Here is a 14,281-nt window from a genome sequence, read left to right on the forward strand (position 1 = left end):
TTGCTTCTGTCTGTAAGCAGCTGTAGACAAATAGTCTGCTCACAGCTTTGAACTAGGAAAAGAACGAACCCTGCTTTCCCGCCCTATGCACCTGCTATCTGTGTGATGAAGCAGCAGCCAGCTCTCTCTTCTGAGCTTCTAGAGGTCATCTGCCCTTTTTCTTAGCTCAAGATAGACAGCTCGCAGGACTTCTTTCAAGGGAGAGATCCTAGTTCAGTGCCAAATGATACAGCTATGCATGTGCTCCCTGCCTTCATCAGCAAAGGGGGCCACTCAGGTGTACTTGATGAAGACCATCAATATAACAACCCACTTTTCTACTAAATCCCAATGAGGAATGAAGACACAAGGAAGCATTTTTTCATCCAAGAACGTAATCTGCTGGCTATCAACGCAAGCCAAAACAGCAAAACGTGCCTGAAAGGACTCAAGTTCTCCCTGCTCAAGGTTAGCCTTGCTAGTTCTAGTAACTGATGATTTAAAGAGGCCTAGTACACATCCCACAGGTTTACAGGTGTAAGGAAGCAAGTCAACCTGCTCTGAAATCAGATCATGATGTGATAAGGAAGCTGCAGGTATACAAGCATACACAGCTGAGGAGACTGCTTCAACATACCTGAAAGAGCTCTTGGAATTGATAGAAGACTCTCATGCACAAGAGGATCATCAGCAGCATTAACCAACAGAAGAGGAACATAGATCTGCATCAAGAAACATGGCAGAAAAGGAAAAAAAAATCACTAGTAAGAGGCATTTGAATTTCAGTCTACAAATGGTAAAAGCATCTTAGCTTCACTCAATTATGGTATCTTTTTTCAGAGTTTCTCCAGGTACATGGCAGCATGAAAAGCATCAGAAAAGCAGAGTCAGAAATTAAGACTGGTGGTTTTCCTACCAATGGGCTACTCTGCAGTACTTTATTTTTTTGTGTTACACACACTGCCCCCCCCCCCCAACTCAATTGTATGAAAGGGCCAGAGGTGCATGACAGCAAATACAGACTGAGTCACAGATCTTACCCATTCTCAGAATTCAGATAGCTACACCCTTTTTTGCTCTGCATTGCTCTGCACATCAGGCAGTTAGTGCCAGCTCTGTTATGGACACCTTGGGTAAAGTCCAGGAAACTCCCTTGGAACGTCTCCATCCTCTGGCTCGGTACATCAAGAAGGAATTAGTCTTCCAGTTCCATTTCTGCAAAACTTTGGTCTGCTAAGCATCTTGCCTGCCAGATAACATCCTAAGTCTCTTTCACAGTATCTAGCAAACCTTTCTTCCTTAAAACTGCAGGCTCTACGTCACCATACCTTTCTCACCTTATCTTCATACACTCAAGTGCAGTTCAGCTGAATGCACGGCTTTATCTAGATCACTTGCATGTTACTACTTGTCAGTTGTAAGCTCTTTATAGTCTAGAGCATTTAGCCCCAGTATTAGAGGTAGCAGGAATTGAAATCCCACTCCAATATACTGCGCTCAATTATATCTGAAAATCCCAGCTAAGACAGCTATGTCAAGGTATCAACAAAAGAAACCACAGAGTGTTTTCCCTCCAGTAGGAAAATGAAGGTAGAAGAGCAATCGCTATCGCAATAGCTTACCCTGTGCAAGTAATGCAGGCAGCTTTCTTCTTCATAGTATTCCTTCAAGGAACTGTAGCCATGGAACTTCCTGAAATAGAGAAGACCCTCATTGCAATAGTCTGCTTCTAGTACCCATGAGGACACATACGCAGCGACAGGAATGATGCCTCAATTTTCACTGGCAATTTTTTTTCTACCCAGTGTCTCTGCAAACTCACCTTCGGCAGCACATGCCTTTATGCTTTCTGCGCTTAAACCCATGACAGCATGGGCAAGTTAAATATGCAAGCTGAAGTCTACAGCAGCCTTCAGGGCATTTTCTTAAGTATTCCACTCCAGTTAATTGTACATATGAAACAGTTATAGTGTTGTTCATCTTTACCTGAAAGCCTTTTCAAATACAAGACCACCACAGTTTACGAATGTCAAACATACTAGTAACAGGGTCTGCCTACAAGCCACCTAGAATTCACTGTCATTTCAGTGCCTTGCTAAAGCATTTGTACTCCATCCCAAACTAAGAATTCAGTAAACCCATACTCAAGTGCCTTGTTTGTAAAAAAAAAAACCAAAAAACATAAGAGATGACATAGCTGTTGGCCCAAATTAGGAAAGCCTCAGGGATGAGGGACAAGTAGGAAGGTTTCTCTTCCATGGCTTTTAAAAAAAAAAACAAAGCAGCTAGCAATACTCCCAGTCTGCCAGAAGCGTTACAGGTATATAACTGACAGTTTACAGGTTCATCTTGGGAAGGTGTCAATGCCTGATACAGAACATGCCATGGTATGAACACTGCCACTGAAAAAAGTGCTATGTGTTTTCAAGGGCACAGGCAGTAACAGGCTTAGTAAAGCAGAAAGCTTAATTTAGGTGTTAGCACGACAAGTAAAAAAGGTTATGTTGTCAGCCAACCCTAATGTTTATTGAGAACAGTGTTTTTTGGGGAGAAGGTTTTTTTGAAAATTCAAGCAGGGCTAAGGACATCCATGAGCAGTTCTGAGCTGTTTTCCACATTCCTCACTTTTTTTGCTAGAGCTTGCAGGCAGAGTTGGCCTCTTCCCACATTATTGAGGGCTGCAGGTTCAGATGTTACTGATAAAATCACCCAGGAGGCATTTACGTACAGAAGCTGACTGTCAATAGCAAGTTTTTTTCCTGGTACATTTTGTTCAATGTGAAGGCAAGGAAGAATTTGAGGTTGTCAGCACTGTATTTCAGATTCCTACAGGCACAGCAAGGGGCACGCAAGAGCAACACTTGAAAGAGAAGGTACTTTCAGACTTCTGCAAAGGATCAGAGAATTGCCCTTCATACCTCATAACGTTGTCATCAATCTGCATAAGGGATGTTGCTGTATAGAGTTTGCTCAGATCAGCATCTGACAGGCTTTGTGGCTTCTTCACGTTATCTCCAAAAAGAACTTGCCTGAAAGAGTAACATCAAGAAAAACATCCAAATAACAGGGGCAGCAAAGCCATGACCTATTCAAGGATAACCGAGTTCACCAGGTCTGTCAAGATAAGACCAGAAGTGGCCTACAATATACACGAGGCTTTCTTGGGAACAAGCACAGTTTATTAATCCACTTCCCTCTGCAGCAAGGCATAACAGAAACCCTAGCAGCCCCTTTACAGAAAAAAAGATGTTTTCCTGTTGTACTAGAAACTGCATGAGGGGCCTCTGAAGAATCTTCCCAGAACAGACAGCAGTAAAATTATTTAGAACAGAGGCTGCATGTTAGAGGGAGGGTCCTTTGGCTTCAGACCAAACTTGTGGGTGGCTTGGGTGAGAGTACTAGCAGTCCTGGGCATAGCATCTCCTTTACCATCTGGTCCTAAAGTCTCCCCAGCACAGATACGAGGTTGGCTCACACAGCAGAAGTTACTTGGGGCATTACCTTAGCAGAAAGCTATTTACCACGGACACTTGTCATAATTAGTTATTGCCCTCAGGAGAAGATGTGTTTCTTTACCAGAACAAACTGCTCCCCTAACAAACATAACAAAAGCCACAAGTTGGAAAGGGGTCTTTATTCCCTTTCAGAGGCAGCTGCAGGAGAGAGTAGGAGGGAGGCTAGATTTGATTTGGGGGAGTTACCTTAGAGCACAAGTGATTATGGAAAAAAGTTTACTTAACAGACTTGCCTTCGAGCCAGCACTGGCTTTTTCTGGGTTATGAATTTAAGTACCTTTTAATGGGGGCCTACCTAACTTCACATTAAATTTTGTCAAGTTGTCTAAATATTTGTCAATCTGGAATGAATTATGTGGATCACCCTACATGTCAGCTGCCCTAATTCCTTCTACAAGTGTTTCGTACTGCACAGGAATGTAAACAATGAACCAGAAGTTTGCAAGTGACATATGCTCTTAATCGGAACAGGTCGTAGATACTCCCCTCCTTTTCCCTTGAGTCAGACAGCTTCAAATATACACAGATGAGGTACTTACATGTTTACTGCCCTAGAAAAAAGCACCCTGAAAACTTTGATGAAGGAAGCAACACTGAGTATGTCACCCATTTAACACACACATTCCTTTATTTTGCAAGAACTATGGACCACAACAGCAGCACAGGGATCCTACAAGTACACTTGCACTCCAGGAACAGCAACATTAAGTATTTTGCTGGCTACAGGCTCTTTCTAGAGGAACAGCTAGAAGCCAGAGCTACAGCTTGACTATTTGCTTATTTGATAAGCAGCAGCCCCGTACAGCAGATCTTGAAGATTAGTCCTACCTCAGATAGATGGCAGAACAAGAGGCTTCTTGAGTATGGAATTCTTTGGCTAGAAGTGAAACAGATGCAGAATACTCCACTTTGAAGTCTAATTGCAATGTTTTCCTGTGAACATCTAGTTTATTTGTTAAGCAAGTTTTCTCAAAAGGCAAAAAGAAAACAAAGCCTGCTTTCTTCTAACAAGATCACCAAAGCTTATTTGTATATCTTACAGTACATGAATGAGATTGACATGTGCTCCCCTTCTCTGTTGGTTCACCTAAAGACCACCAAGCAAGGAACTGGCGCATCATCTTTCAGGAGTGCTATTTTAAAGGACCATGATGACATATCCAATATAGCAATTGACTGAATCAGTACTATCAGTGTAAGTGATGTACTGCAGTACCTGTGAGAAAGGATGATCTTCTTCATGTTGTCTGCCATGAGGAAGTTATAAAATCTTCTACATTGATCCCACTGCATAAAGGTTTCCTGTGCCCTAGAAAAACCACAGTGCAGAACAATCAAAGCTGTTAATGGAGATCTTGAAAGATCAGATTTAATACAGTGTAACACCTTATGGCAGCCTAGAGGCTACGAAAACAAATCTCCAGGCCCTCCTTGCCACAGCTTAACCTTTTCCAGGAAATTACTTCCCCTTTGATGAAGTTTGTTAGTATCAGAAAACAGATCTGCAGTCTCATTTTGCACAATGCAATTAGCAGTTTTGATCAGAGCATTTAAGAGCTATCAATCAAGATCTGCAACACTGACAAGAGTTTTAGTATCCCTTTGTGTAAGTTGAGTGCAATTTACCTAAATGGGACTACCAAGGAAAGGAATAAAACCTGTTGCTGAACAAACTGTTGTCTATTGTGTATATAGCTCTGCAGAGGAGATAATTTGTGCAGATGTTTCCAATATGTACAGATACCATTACTGTTTCAGCTTCATTGGCAGGAGCTATAGGAATAAATACTAGCTGCAGCTGCAAGTGGCATCTGAGTTGAAGTCTTTACCTATTCTCAAAGCAGAACAGCACTTTAGAGCTTATCTGTTGTTAAAACAGAATTAAAGTCATCCAGACTTCTGTGAGCTCTGCCAGATACCAGCGCTCCTTTGCTATGCAAGGGTCATGGGCAGGTTATAGCTTTACTCTTTGCAGGGTTTGCTGTTACTGAGGAAACAAACTATCATTTACTGAGCAACTTAAGAATGCTGGGAGCAGTTTCAGCTACTGAAGTACTCCTACCGTTTAAACATTAACATACCGTAAGAACTGCAGCAGATTTAGATTTAGCATGACCTCCCAGGCCACAACCTGCAAGTCCCCTATCAGAGCAGATGCAAGCTATGTTTTCTCATAGTAAGCAATGCTGGAGTACAGAATTAAAAACAAAAAAGCATGAAAGTCTTTCCATATCTTCTTGCCTAGCTGGCTACTACACCTACCATGTTTATGTCAGGGCAGGGGAATGAAGACAGGAAAATGTGTATTTCTTTCCTCACAAAATATTTTCTAAGCAAACCTACTAAGTTACTACAAGACATGTGAAGTTAAAACTACTATATTTCCCTGCAGTTTCTGTGGTGTACAGTAGTACTCCTAAAATGAAGGGGTGCAACACTAGAAGAGGCTGCTTCCATTGAGGACTGCAGAGGTTTCAAAGCTGAGGCCTCTCCACAAAGCCTGTAGCTATGGTGTAGATGCATTCCACAAGATCAAGCAGCAGAATCAAGCCTGTGCAGGCAGAGATTAAGGAATACAGAAACATGTCCCCATCTAGCCTCAGGGAACACATTCCCCAGACTCCGTGTTAATTCATTAAATTAAGAGTCTCATTTTCTTCTGGCAGATCCTAGTATTACTGCTACTTTATTATGCCCATCTATGGGATTCATGCTTAATGCTCTGGAAACGCTTTCATATTTCAGCTCCCTGCTTCACCTTGCTCACCACCACTTTTTTCCCCCCACATCTCCTAAAGTTATTTGGGTTATAAAGGCTGTACAAGCTAATATAAAAATAAAATGGAATTGTAAACTAACTGGTCATGCCTACCAAGGTAATCCACTTTCATGTAGCCCAGAGGGATGAGGCCAGTTATTTTAACCTACCAGACCAAGCCCAGGAAGGCTAAGGCTTAACCATTCTACCTGGAGGGGCTTTGTACCCCATCCCTCCTCCTTTTAAAATGAGGGCACAATGCCCTCCTTACCTTCTCTTTTGCTTAGAAGATATTTACTGATGTTGCTTTCCCCTAGCTCTTCAGCTAATTAGCATTTAAAGCAGAAGTAGATATTAGGTAGGGAGACAAGCTCTGAAAAGCCTTCCTGCTGATTGCCCAGTAAGGCATAGCAGATGTTTTGTGACTGAAGAGACCGAAGATTTGCTAGTAGATGTTTACCCAGCAGGTGGAGTCAAGAGCTCAGTAATCTACATAACCCACTGAAGACTTGAATTAACTCAGACAAGCAGCTGTTATTTTTCCACACGGATATTCAACTGTGGTATTGTTAAACAGGTTGTCTGTTCCCTGCTGTTCTGCATCATGACATACTACTACAGAAATCAGCTTAGAGAACAGCATTACTTGCACCATCACTTTGGAGACCAGAAAAACAATATTGCGTAACTGCAGATGAACCAAGTGCACCACAGCCAGATGTGATCCTTGCAAACCTTGTCTGACAGCTGCAATTGAGGAGCTGGCTTCAAAAGGATGCTCTGTGCTCCATGCCAGAACCTTAATACAACTAAGAACATTTTACTTGAAACAAAACAGGAAAAAACCTGCTCCTGAAAGCATCTGTTCAGATTTTAAGGGTGTGAACTCATGGGGACCTAGCAGTAGATTACACACACTTTTAGCAGTAGTCACATCTGATCTCAGAAGGGGTTAGGTATGACAATATTATTGACATGCACATCAAACTTTTAGTCACATCCTAATGCTTCCAGAAAAGCTTTTCTTCTACCTGTAAGAGTTAACTCATTAAATGTGTCTTTAGACTGCTAAATATCAAACTGGTCCCTATACAGGCAGAGCATCAGCAGCATCAAGAGAGTTCCTCCTACCCTGACCACACTGGGAAGCCAAATTCCATCGCAAACCCCTCACAGGGCTGTCAATTTCACCATTTTTATCTGCCCAAAGGATCTTAACCCAAATTACTCTCGTCTCAACAGCTTCTTTCGCCTTGCAGATAGTCTCAGGGCTCAAAAGTGCCGTTATGTTACCGTAAAGTCATGGACAGCTACTGAGATGTAGCTATGTACCAACAGTAAAAACTGAAAGCAGTAGCTTAGCCAGTTACACTGTCTTAAACTTCATTACCTATGTACTCATGGAAAGTTACTGCACATTAGTTAAGCCACCAGTACTGTACCTAGATCCTCCATCAGTGAAGTGGAAGTGTTAGCACTAGGTGGAGCCGTTACAGCTCTTGATAGCCTTGGCTTTTAGGTGGGGAACCACAGGTTAACGTTTTAGACTTCAGGGCTGTAAGCCTCCTCACCCTCCAAATTGTGTAACATAGTTGCAAGTCCCTCTCCATCTTCTCATCAGCCCACAACACTGTTTCAGTGACATGCACCAAGAGGGGAGCACGGACTGACAGCGTATGAGCTGTGTCTCTTTCTGGTCTCCCCAGGTAAGAGCTGCCAGATGAAACTGCACACTGAAGGCAGACAAGCTATTAGGAACCAAGGGATACTTCTCAGACTGAAGAGACAGCATAAACTATTGCTTGCAAACCTGGCATCATCTCAGCCATCTGTCATGCTGCCCAGCCTGCCTGGTTAATTAGACCAGCACGGTATGAGGAATGCCTCCTCTTAGGATGCTGTAGCAACAACACAGGCCAGCTCACATGCACAGACCAGAAGCTGCCAACATGCACCTGGCCAGGTACAGAAAACTTGTTTGTATTACTGACAGAAAGCTTATTTGTACTTCCAAATCAACATAGCTTTGGCTGCTCCTTCAGGAAGGTGGCATCCCACACACTGCAGTCTGACTGAGCAGTCAGACCAGTTCAATGCAAGAAAAACATTGCACCCTTCACCTTGCCCTTCCACGCACGTACCCTGCCAAAGATCTGCCCCCTCCTGCACTCCCAGAAGAGACCAGCACAGAGAAGTTTTAGACCTACCTCAGTGCACTGTACCCCTGGCACACGCTGACGCAGCACAGGACTCGCTCCTGGTTGGCCTGGCTCTCTCCCAGGTATTTGCACACTATGTTTCCACCCAGGCTGAAGCCCACAACAACGAGCTGGGTCTGAGGGTAGGTCTTCTTGATGTAATTAACCATGGCACCAAATTCCCAGGTGCAACCTAAAATAAAGGCAAGAGTCAAAAGTCATCTTCTAACATACCTAGATTACCACTTCACACTTCAGTTGCGTGCCTAAAGTCCAGCTTCTTACCCTTTCTGGCTTTCCAATAACCTTACGGTTTTAAGAGCTGATTCACACGTATTCGTGTATCTGTTTTACGAGTCCTGTGGACCTTAGCTCATGCTTAGTTCTGACAGAGTGCCAAAGTAAGATGAAATTAACTTGCTTAAAAAGCATGGCAACAGCTACTCTGACAATCTGAACTCCTCCTTTCTAAAGCAGCTTAAGAAAAGTCCAACAACTCTGGGCTTGACATTACTATCTAAGAACAGCACACATCACTACATTCCTGAGGCAGTCTGCCACTTCTAAACTCCAGTGGGGTGTCTGGAAAGCAGCTTGCTCCTTTGCTTTTAGCAAGACTGTTATGGATCCTTAAGTCCATGCTGATGTAGGGAAGGGATGGAAATGCAGAGCTGGCTTGTCAGGACAGAGCTCTCGGTGGACTGTTGCAGAGCCTGACTAAGCAGGTGCTCTCTGGAATCAGAGGGAAGCATTTAAGCAGAGGCAGCTAGCCCTTTTTAACCACCAGAGAGGTAAAGGTACTGCAGCTTCCTAGAAGACATATAGGTATCCCCTCTTCAAGAGAGAAGTGCCTCTATACAGATCTGTTCTGCTCTCAGCTAACCCCAACTTGCACCCACAGGCTGCAGGCACCAAGGGGTCCAGTTTCTGGCAGTACTGGAGTCCTCAGAACATTTGACAGACTTGAAGGCCTCCACACACGCAGTATCTGAGTACCTACAGCTATTTCTCCTGCCTCTGACTTTGGGAAAAGGAAACATCAAGAGAAGCAGCTGCAAAACTGATGGCATTAGTACACTGCTATTGACTGTCTATGCACTTTGTTAACCCTCCCATTGAATTTAAGACTGCAAACCACACAGGAGGCATCCCATGAACAAAAGAAATAAATCTCCAGCTATTCCTGCCTAAAGTCAGAAACTCAGCTCTATCCTGTGGAACTTGTCCAGGGAGATAAGCCCTAAGAGTTAGGTTGGCACAGGGTAGAACCCCAGCACTGCTCCAGTGTGGCCCCCCCCCCCCAACTGTATCATCCTTGCTAGACAGACTGTGGTTTTAGCAACCCTGGTGCTCAGTCTGCTCCAGAGGTAGCTATTTACTTCAGTGAAACAGCAAGCTTCTGGCTGAGCATTTCAGCACAGTTGGGCACTAACTTGTGAGCATTCTTAATGAGCAACTCTCCTCAAGATAGCCAGTACTGCATTGCTCTAGTTCCCTCTAGAAAAACCCAGCAGTCAGAATATTTTAGTGTTTGACCCTAATGATTTGAGGTCAGCTGGTACTTATTTCAGAAATCTGAAACTAGAGTAGCTACAGGTCAAGCCTGATTTAAAGGCAGGAGGATTTGGCAAATCCCACATTTAGGCTACTTGCTCCTCAACAAATATGTCAGGAATCCAGCAAAAGCTGAAAGGACACTGGGATATTTGGGTTGGAGGCAGAGTAAAGTCTGCTCATGGTTTGCTGGCACTCCACTTAATAAGCAACTCTGCCAAGTGATTTACTGTCTTACTCAAAGTGCTAGGCATTCCTTGCCCTTTCCAAGGCTATAAAAGACTCAGAAAGGTATGTCTCAAGAGATGCACTACAGGCTAACTCCCTAAGGTCTAAAGTAAAACTCCATGGAAGAAAGCCTTCAACTTTTATAAAAAACCCAAATCCTTTAAGGAGGACAAGCTTAATTCCCAAGACACAGAGGCCTAAATCCATTAACAGCCTAGGGCCTTAATACAAACTGAGGTACTTGGTATTGCTGAAATGTTTTCCACCAAGGAGTGGATTTAATAACTATAAAACAAGCAACATAATATTACAACCCATTTGCCTGCCAGACTCAGAATCTCAAAGCACAATGTTTTGGCAATTCAGCTGTTCAAGATAAACATTCAAACTGTTAATCCAAACTTTTAGCAGTATCTTAGTCATCTTTTTAAAAGAAACCTAATACCAGTCTGCTAAACCCACAATCGACTCCCAACATGATGTACCTATAGACATTTGCAGTGATGAGGGACATGAAGGCTCAAGAAGCAGATCAGGTCACAGGCAAGGCAGCCACATTCTACAAATATCATGTTACTCACTAGCAGGGCAGTTCAGAATAGCTGGAGTCACCCTTAACAGTTCCAAATCCTTTATTCCTTTTAATTTCTAGGTTAAGACAGACTTCCTTATACTCAAGGTGGAAGCTCAAAGTCACAACAGTTAAGCACTAGCACTTCAGAGGCCAATCTTTACCTGTCCCTCCTAGGACAGAAACGTACTTTCTGCATAGGCCGGTAAAAACTCCTCTCTCATTACATTTTACAAAGCCTCAGAAGTAGTGTTTATCCTTCAGAGCCAGGTTTGTTTCACACTCCACTAAACTGACATTTCAGCATCTCTAAAAATCATCTGAGCAGGCCTTTAGTAGCCACCAGAGATTTTTTCCCCAGTAGTTCTTTCCGGAAAACTGCCTCCTTTATTAGGATACACATGTAAGAACAGAGAAGTGAATCCCAGTATTAGGCTCCCCTCTTCCTCACATGTAAGTTCAGTTTAGTTCCCAAGAAATAGTACAAACTTGTTATCCACATTCAGATACAGCAGTTGTGTTATGCTGAAGGAGACTGATCAAGCCCTAGAAATTCCACAAGACAAGCTTGAAAATAAGTCCCCAGCTGCCATAAAGTACCTACCGTATGTGAACATTCGTGGAGAAGTGAGCTCAATATTTGGTAAAGCTCCCAAGTGATTCAGGACAGCACATCTGTACCCATTTTTTTGCGCATAGTCAACAAAAGTGCGGATATACTGCTTTTCACTGTGGTTAGCAATCCCGGGGCAGATTACCATTGTGACATCCTCTGTGCACAGAAAGAGAGGAAAGTTAAGTAAATGTCACTTTATGCAAATTAAGAGATTCAGAAGGTTTCCATTTCAGATCCGTGGGAAACCATCTACCAGAAGCAAGCTAAAAATCCTACTACTCTGCCAAAAATCCAGTATGGGACAGAAGACTAGTGGCTCTGGTGCTACAGATGTAAAAAAGTAATTCATGTTACAGGAGACTAACAGTTTTCTAACTTCAGGGAAAGCTGCCCAAACAGTTCTGCAGGCACTGCCTAGAGACCAAGAGTAAATTCTTCCCTTTGAAGGATGTTTTTGACATTACACATGTTCTGCCTTCTGACAGCCTGTTGTGACTGCTAAATGTATGTAAGCTCTGGAGCCCCCTGCTTGTTCATGCACCAAGTGTACTGGCTGCGCTATTTTTCCCTCATTTCCCATCCAGAGCTGGGTGTAATAGATTTTTGAAATGAAGCTTTGCTAAACACAGATATTCTCATCAGCTGACATTAGTGAACAGTGTCAGCAGATCAAATGTCATTAGATTAGCCACAAAGCAGATGACTGCTAGTTTAACAAGATATTTCATCAACTAAGGAAGTAATTGTTGTATTCAAGTAACCACAGTAAATTAAATTTAGGATTAGCATATGTGCTTCAAATTAGCTATCAGACTCCTACATGCAAAGCTCCAACATTAGCAGCTCTATCTACTGAGTTTTCCCTCATTAGGAAAGCACTGCTCAGATTCTCTTCAGCAATAAAGATAACAGTAACTGTTCTCATGCAGCATTATACCATGAGGACCTCACTGACAGTTCGGAAAAAACCTCTGCTTTTTCTGAGGGCCTAAGTACTAGTCATGGGCTTACCCCTGCAGTAGCTGATTTTATTGTAAGTTGTAATTGTGAAGTTAAGCCACAGTAACTCATTTTTAAGCATTGCTGATACTAGCAGTAACAGTGAGTTTGAAAGCTGACATTCACTCTGAATACATAAGGAATCACCATGGTATTCTACTTTTTCCACAGAATTCTCTTCATGTCTGGACTCCTTCATACACTGTGCACAGAGTCTGTTTTCATGCAGACCTTCAAACATCTATTGTTAGTTAAGTCTACCAAGAATCTGTTTCTAAAGGGGAGAGAAAGCTGAGTTTCTTTTCCATACGCACCAGGCCATGAAGAACATCATACAGTTAGCTTCTGGTCTATGATCTCACAGTCTTAACAGGCAAAGGACACTCCAAACAAGGCTTACCAACACGTTCTCTTTGCCAGCCTCTCACCTGAGGCACAAGTTAAGGAACAGAAGAAACATTCCATAACTCCCCGCCCCGTGCCACAAACAGTTACTTAATCCAATAGGGTCTCTCCTGCTGTCAGAGATAAGCATACAGCAAGATGGCCTCATAACTTCCACACATTGGTTAGTATTGCTTAACAGCCCCCTTCCATCATCAGATTTAACATCTAACCTTGCTGACAAATCAGGTAGCAGTGTCCTCACCCATCCCCCAGAGCAGAGAATCAAGGTTAGCAGCTAGCTGCAGCCAGCAGCTGTTTGACTGACCTCCAATGCAGTGTTCAGACTGTGGCTCAAAGAGATCAAAGGTGGCTGTTGCTCCATCTGGCATTGTGAGGTACTTGCGAAGTCCATACGGATGTGGCGATCTCACTCTCCCCATTTTTCCATAAAGGGCAGTCTGAATATGTCCACTCTTTCCCCAGATCAGGGGTGGAATGTACCTGGAAGAGGCAGTAATTTAATTGCTTACCCCTGCTGAGTTAACAAGCCTTTGCAAACAGATAAGCACTCCCACAACAAATCTTCCCTTCACTACCAACTATAGTAACAAATAAATTGTTTTTGCTTTGACTGAACTGGCAACGTTGACCTTTGCAGCCTTACCCAAGAGGAGAGACTGAAGTTCTCAAAGCTGAGAAATCAGCACTGATAACAGCAGCAGAAGTCAGAAACCAGACATTCTTCTATACTGAAGTGTTACATGCACATATGTTTAACACCAAATACACAGCAGCCTTGTGCCTCAGATTGGGACAGCATGTTGCTAGCCAACCAAACTGACCTCCAGAACCTGTAAAGCATTGTAAATCTGTTTTAATTGAAACACTGAAGCCTGCTGGGTTGAACCACAGGAACTTGTGTAAGCACTTGACTGTACAAGCCAGTGGCAGAAATCATAGGATCCATAGCAAGTTTTGGAAGACCAAAAGCCCCAAGACTTGCTAGCAAGGACACACTTACACAGAACTGTTTTTCTCAGTTAAGCAAAGGCATGGTACAGAGTGATATTGCCTCACAAGCAGAGTTAGGTAAAGCTGGGACAGTTTTAAAAGGATTTGTTGGAACTGGCTAAACTCCACTGAATAATAAATCCCTCTCAACATAAGAGGGGAGTCTAGCAATTATCTTTACCAAGGGCACATTAAAACTAAGTGACAAAGCAGACTGTCTTTTTCCCTGGCTTCCTGGCCCTCAAAAAAGGACATAGGGGAAACACAGCTATGGGCCCAAACGCATTAAAGGCTTAGCTACTGGGTTTTTTTCAGTACAAGAAGAGCTGCAAGTGGTTTAACAGGAAGCATACTGTTGCATACACAGTGGTGGCAGGGAAGTCACCTGGCCACTCCACAAAGGAGAGACTGAGCTGATGCCTTGAAAAAAGATAGTTACTTCAGCTCTCAACAGGAAAGCACAAC

At 43.0% G+C, this 14,281-nt stretch overlaps 1 protein-coding gene across 1 annotated transcript in view; it reads right to left on the reverse strand.

Annotated features, from left to right (window-relative positions):
- ABHD2 (abhydrolase domain containing 2, acylglycerol lipase) overlaps positions 1–14,281 on the reverse strand; it is a 41,258-nt gene that overhangs the window by 6,918 nt on the left and 20,059 nt on the right. Inside the window, exons 4-10 of the mRNA XM_056345537.1 lie at positions 13,131–13,306; positions 11,408–11,575; positions 8,460–8,643; positions 4,711–4,803; positions 2,898–3,008; positions 1,602–1,671; positions 617–701 (exon numbers count right to left, since the gene is read on the reverse strand). Coding sequence (XP_056201512.1) covers positions 617–701; positions 1,602–1,671; positions 2,898–3,008; positions 4,711–4,803; positions 8,460–8,643; positions 11,408–11,575; positions 13,131–13,306 — 887 coding nt within the window. The remainder of the gene's footprint in view (positions 1–616; positions 702–1,601; positions 1,672–2,897; positions 3,009–4,710; positions 4,804–8,459; positions 8,644–11,407; positions 11,576–13,130; positions 13,307–14,281) is intronic.

This window comes from Falco biarmicus, chromosome 7 (assembly GCF_023638135.1).
Source record: "Falco biarmicus isolate bFalBia1 chromosome 7, bFalBia1.pri, whole genome shotgun sequence".
Taxonomy (NCBI): domain Eukaryota; kingdom Metazoa; phylum Chordata; class Aves; order Falconiformes; family Falconidae; genus Falco; species Falco biarmicus.